Source organism: Hemiscyllium ocellatum, chromosome 10 (genome assembly GCF_020745735.1).
Source record: "Hemiscyllium ocellatum isolate sHemOce1 chromosome 10, sHemOce1.pat.X.cur, whole genome shotgun sequence".
Classification (NCBI taxonomy): domain Eukaryota; kingdom Metazoa; phylum Chordata; class Chondrichthyes; order Orectolobiformes; family Hemiscylliidae; genus Hemiscyllium; species Hemiscyllium ocellatum.
In genome coordinates this window covers 2,677,821-2,682,528 of record NC_083410.1, presented here as the reverse complement: position 1 = coordinate 2,682,528, position 4,708 = coordinate 2,677,821, and the positions used below count along the sequence as shown (strand labels likewise).

At 48.0% G+C, this 4,708-nt stretch overlaps 1 protein-coding gene across 1 annotated transcript; it reads left to right on the top strand.

The window, feature by feature from the left end:
* Positions 1 to 638: 638 nt before the first annotated feature.
* LOC132819299 (uncharacterized) lies at positions 639 to 4,299 on the top strand. The gene is made up of 2 exons (XM_060830743.1): positions 639 to 1,238; positions 3,304 to 4,299. Exons 1-2 carry the CDS (start codon positions 776 to 778, stop codon positions 3,792 to 3,794), a joined length of 954 nt encoding a protein of 317 aa, XP_060686726.1. The 5' UTR covers positions 639 to 775; the 3' UTR covers positions 3,795 to 4,299.
* Positions 4,300 to 4,708: the final 409 nt, after the last annotated feature.

The window sequence follows — 4,708 nt, the reverse complement described above, 5'->3', positions numbered from 1 at the left end:
GACCTCATTGAAACCCACAGGATTCCTAAGGAGCGTGACAGGGTCAATGCTGAGAGGATGTATCCCCTCAGGGGAGAGTCTAGGACCAGAGCCCACAGTCTCATTATTAAAGGGCACCAGTTTAAGACTGAGATGAGGAAGAATATCTTCTCTAACAGGATTGTGAGCCTTTGAGTTCCTTGCTCCAGAGAGCTGTGGGAGCAGAGTCCTTGTGTATGTTCAAGACTGAAATGGAGAGATTCTTGAACAGCTGGGGAATCATGGTTGCAGGGAAAGGGCAGGAAAGTGGACATGAGGAATTTCAGATCAGCCATGATCCTAATTACTGGTGGAACAGGCTCGAGAGCCTGAATGGCTTCCTCCCATCCCTCTTTCTTCTGGTCTTATGAGATAACTGTGAATCAATGTGTTTCGATGGCAATCTGAGTTGGTTTAAGCAGGAGTAAGTTTGGAGGGAAATGGAAGAGGGCTGGAGGCAAATGTCAAAGTCATCCTTAATCATCTAGCTGCAAAGAAACACTTCCTCAAGATATATAACCAGCGCCACCATCCACATGCAGCGTAAATGCTCCTCCCATCACACCGCCCAATATAAGAGCAACTCCACCACATCCTGCTCTCTCACTCACTGCTCGAGCTGTTGGTTTTCAGAGGGAGTGAGAGAGAAAGCTCATTCACCTCTCACCAGGTAACAGTCTGTCAGGACCCTGCAGGAGCTCTGTGCAGTGCCCAGTGACAAGCTTCACTCACGCTCTGTCCTGCCACAACCACACAAATGGACAACAAGAAGAATTTCAAGAAGGAAGTCTTACCCCATTATTCAAAGACATTAACATCAGTCATGTCTCTCGCTGATATCGCCATTCGTGTTTCTGACACAGCTCTCAGTGAGACTGACGAGAGAAGATTCAGATTCAAGGTGGAAGAAGCTCACTCTGAAATTCAGAAGGCAGTGCAAGGAGGGGAGAAGGTCAGAGGTCAGGTGGATCGTAAGACCGAAGATATTGCAGCAAAGAATCCTGACTCTGAAATAGAAAGCTTGAGAAAACAGCTGGAGGATGTGGACAAACAATTAATAGCAGAGGAAACTGAGAAAGACAAGACCAGAGATGAACTTCATCGTGCCCAGGCTCAGCTGTTGCACACGACAGAAACTCAGGACAAAGCTAATGTGAAGAAAGCAGAGAAAGAAACTCTTCGTAACCTGGGCTATGGTCTGCTTATCATCCCCTTCATCGGTAAGTTCATGGAGCATTCAGTACAAATCCTTCCATTTCTCCAGCTCCCTCCTGTTCATGTGTCAAGTCCCACTGTGTGGACAGTGAACTCACTCCTCACTCTCTGACCGGGTTCCTCACAAAAGTTTCCAGAGAGTGTAACTAAAGTCAGTGAATTCATAAACTCCTGTCTCTGGAACTGGGGAGAGTCATTCACAGGGAAAGGTGAATATGGACTGAGGGAGCGAGGGTGATTGGTCACTGAGGGAGCGAGGGTGATTGGTCACTGAGGGAGTGAGGGTGATTGGTCACTGAGGGAGCGAGGATGATTGGTCCCTGAGGGGGTGAGGATGATTGGTCACTGAGGGAGCGAGGGTGATTGGTCACTGAGGGAGTGAGGGTGATTGGTCACTGAGGGAGCGAGGGTGATTGGTCACTGAGGGAGTGAGGGTGATTGGTCACTGAGGGAGCGAGGGTGATTGGTCACTGAGGGAGCGAGGGTGATTGGTCCCTGAGGGGGTGAGGGTGATTGGTCACTGAGGGAGTGAGGGTGAATGGTCCCTGAGGGAGCGAGGGTGATTGGTCACTGAGGGAGTGAGAGTACTTGGTCACTGAGGGAGTGAGAGTGATTGGTCACTGAGGGAGCGAGGGTGATTGGTCACTGAGGGAGTGAGAGTGATTGGTCACTGAGGGAGTGAGAGTGATTGGTCCCTGAGGGGGTGAGGGTGATTGGTCACTGAGGGAGTGAGAGTGATTGGTCCCTGAGGGAGTGAGGTGATTGGTCACTGAGGGAGTGAGGGTGATTGGTCCCTGAGGGAGTGAGAGTGATTGGTCCCTGAGGGAGTGAGGGTGATTGGTCACTGAGGGAATCAGAGTGATTGGTCACTGAGGGAGTGAGGGTGATTCGTCACTGAAGGAGTGAGGGTGATTGGTTACTAAAGGGGTGAGGGTGATTGGTCACTGAGGGAGTGAGGGTATTCGGTCACTGTGGGAGTGAGTGATTGGTCACCGAGGGAGTGAGGGTATTCGGTCACTGTGGGAGTGAGAGTGATTGGTCACTAAAGTGGTGAGGGTGATTAGTCACTGAGCAAGTGAGAGTGAATGGTCAAAGCAGGGGTGAGGGTGATTGGTCACTGAGGGATCAATAGTGATTGGTCACTGAGGGAGTGAAGGTGATTGGTCACTGAGGGGTCAATAGTGATTGGTCACTGAGAGAGTGAGGGTGATTGCTCACTGAGGGAGTGAGGATGATTAATCACTGAGGGAGTGAGGGTGATTGGTCACTGAGAAAGTGAGGGTAATTGGTCACTGAGGGAGTGAGGGTGATTGGTCACTGTGGAAGTGAGGGTGATTGGTCACTGAGGGAGTGAGGGTGATTAGTCACTGATGGAGTGAGAGTGATTGGTCACTGTGGGAGTGAGAGTGATTGGTCACTGAGGGAGCGAGGGTGATTGGTCTCTGAGGGAGCGAGGGTGATTGGTCACTGAGGGAGTGAGAGTGATTGGTCCCTGAGGCAGTGAGGGTGATTGGTCACTGAGGGAGTGAGAGTGATTGGTCACTGAGGGAGTGAGGGGGATTGGTCACTGAGGGAGTGAGGGTGTGTTGGGAAGCAAGGATGATATTTTGGGGTGACCCAGAGGTTAGTTGATTTGAATGTCTCTGAAGTTCCTTCAGCTGATTCCATCCTTGGATTGGTCACTCTCTGACTACATTCGAGTCTGGGTAGCAGAGTGACAAATGTGCTCAGAGAGAGATCTCACATTGAGCATGACGGTAAGGCCAGTCAGAAATAACTCAGTTTGTGAGAACAGGAACCTGGGATAAACAGAATGTGGAACTTGTGAAACGTGACAACACAAACGGCTGAGGGATGAATCATCAGACAGACTTCCTGTGTGAGCTGCACCAGTCAGCTGGCTCCTGTGTCCTCAGTCCCCACTGCAGAGACTATAGGCCCCAGTGCCAAAGGGCTTCAGATAGGTCTCAGTGCAGAAATACAGGCCAGGGGACAGGGAGAAACACAACTCCATGTACACAGGCCCTTCGTTCCCTCTGCCCAGTGTCACATACATTCTTTCTCCTGTAGGAATCCCGATGGTTCTCAGCACTTTGAAAGAAATCAAACGTTGTGAGGATACCATCCAAAATACAACAGAAGCCAAGGGAAAGTTGGAGATGGAATGTGATACGAAACAGGAAAATCTGAAAAAGTATTATGACACAATAAAGACTCTGAAAGAAAAGCGAGTGAAATGTGAGGGTGATAAAGAGAAGAGGAGAATGGAATTGCATGATCAGAAACAAGAGAGAGCTGAGCTGTTTGATACACAGAAAAAGGTGAGGGATGCTCTGTATTACCTCAGTAACCTCCAGGGTTCCCTTAAACAGTTACAAGACCTGAGCACCGAGGAGACCTTCGATGGGATTGAAGGAATCAAAGATCTTCTTCAGGAAATCTTCACCACCATCCAAAAGGAGAGTTTCGATAAGGAATTGCTGTGTGATTCCCGAATTGACAGAAAACTCAATGACCTGGAGGAGAAACTTACAGAGTTTAACAGGATTTATGAGCATTAGAGAAATACAGAAAGGAGACTGGGAATATGGCAGGGAAAAACTCACCGATTGGGGCTTCCTGTTCCTGAGAGAATTTCCTGTGATAATAACAGAAAATATAGCAGAGATTCAGCAGGTTTAACAATGTCTGTGGAGAGAGGGTGAGCATCAGACCTGACTTAAAATGTTAACTTTGTTTCTTTCTCCACATATACTGCTCGACTTACTGAGTTTCTCCAGCACGTTCTGTTTTTCTTTCAGATTTTCAGTATTCACAGTATTTGGTTTTTATTTCATGTAATTCCCCCTGCCCAGGGTAATTCCTGGATTCCTTCTGCTTCCTACACCAATCCCTGCTTAGCATAATTCGCTGTGTTTGTAGTTCACTCCCTGCGATAGAGTCAAATATATTTCACTGAGTACGGCCTCTCAGTCCCAGTTTTTATGGGATCATCGGCTGGAGTGGGCAAGAGTAACAATTGTAAACGTTAAATACAAGAAATAAAATTATTCAAATGGTTCTGGATTCCTCTCTCTTCCACTTCTTGTTGCAGTTTACCAAGTTATTCAATTTTGAAAAGCCTCAAAGCAGAATGATGAAGGGGGTTCAGCTGGGGTTAATGGGGACCATGACCACAAAGGCTTGGAGAATAGGTACAATTCCACAGTGATCATTCCCCACACCAGGCTGATTGACTGAATCCACAGCAGAATGGCATGGAAGAGATTTCCTGACAAGACAAGCACTTTCAGAAAAGGAAATGCTTAATAAGACCATGAAACACAGGAACAGGAGGAGGCCATTTGGCCCCTCGAGCCTACTCCTCCATTCAATAGGATCATGGCTGAGCCAACATCTTGCCCTTTCCCCATACCCCTTGATTTCCCGATTGATCAAGAGTCTACCTCAGCCTTAAATATCCACAAGGACTCTG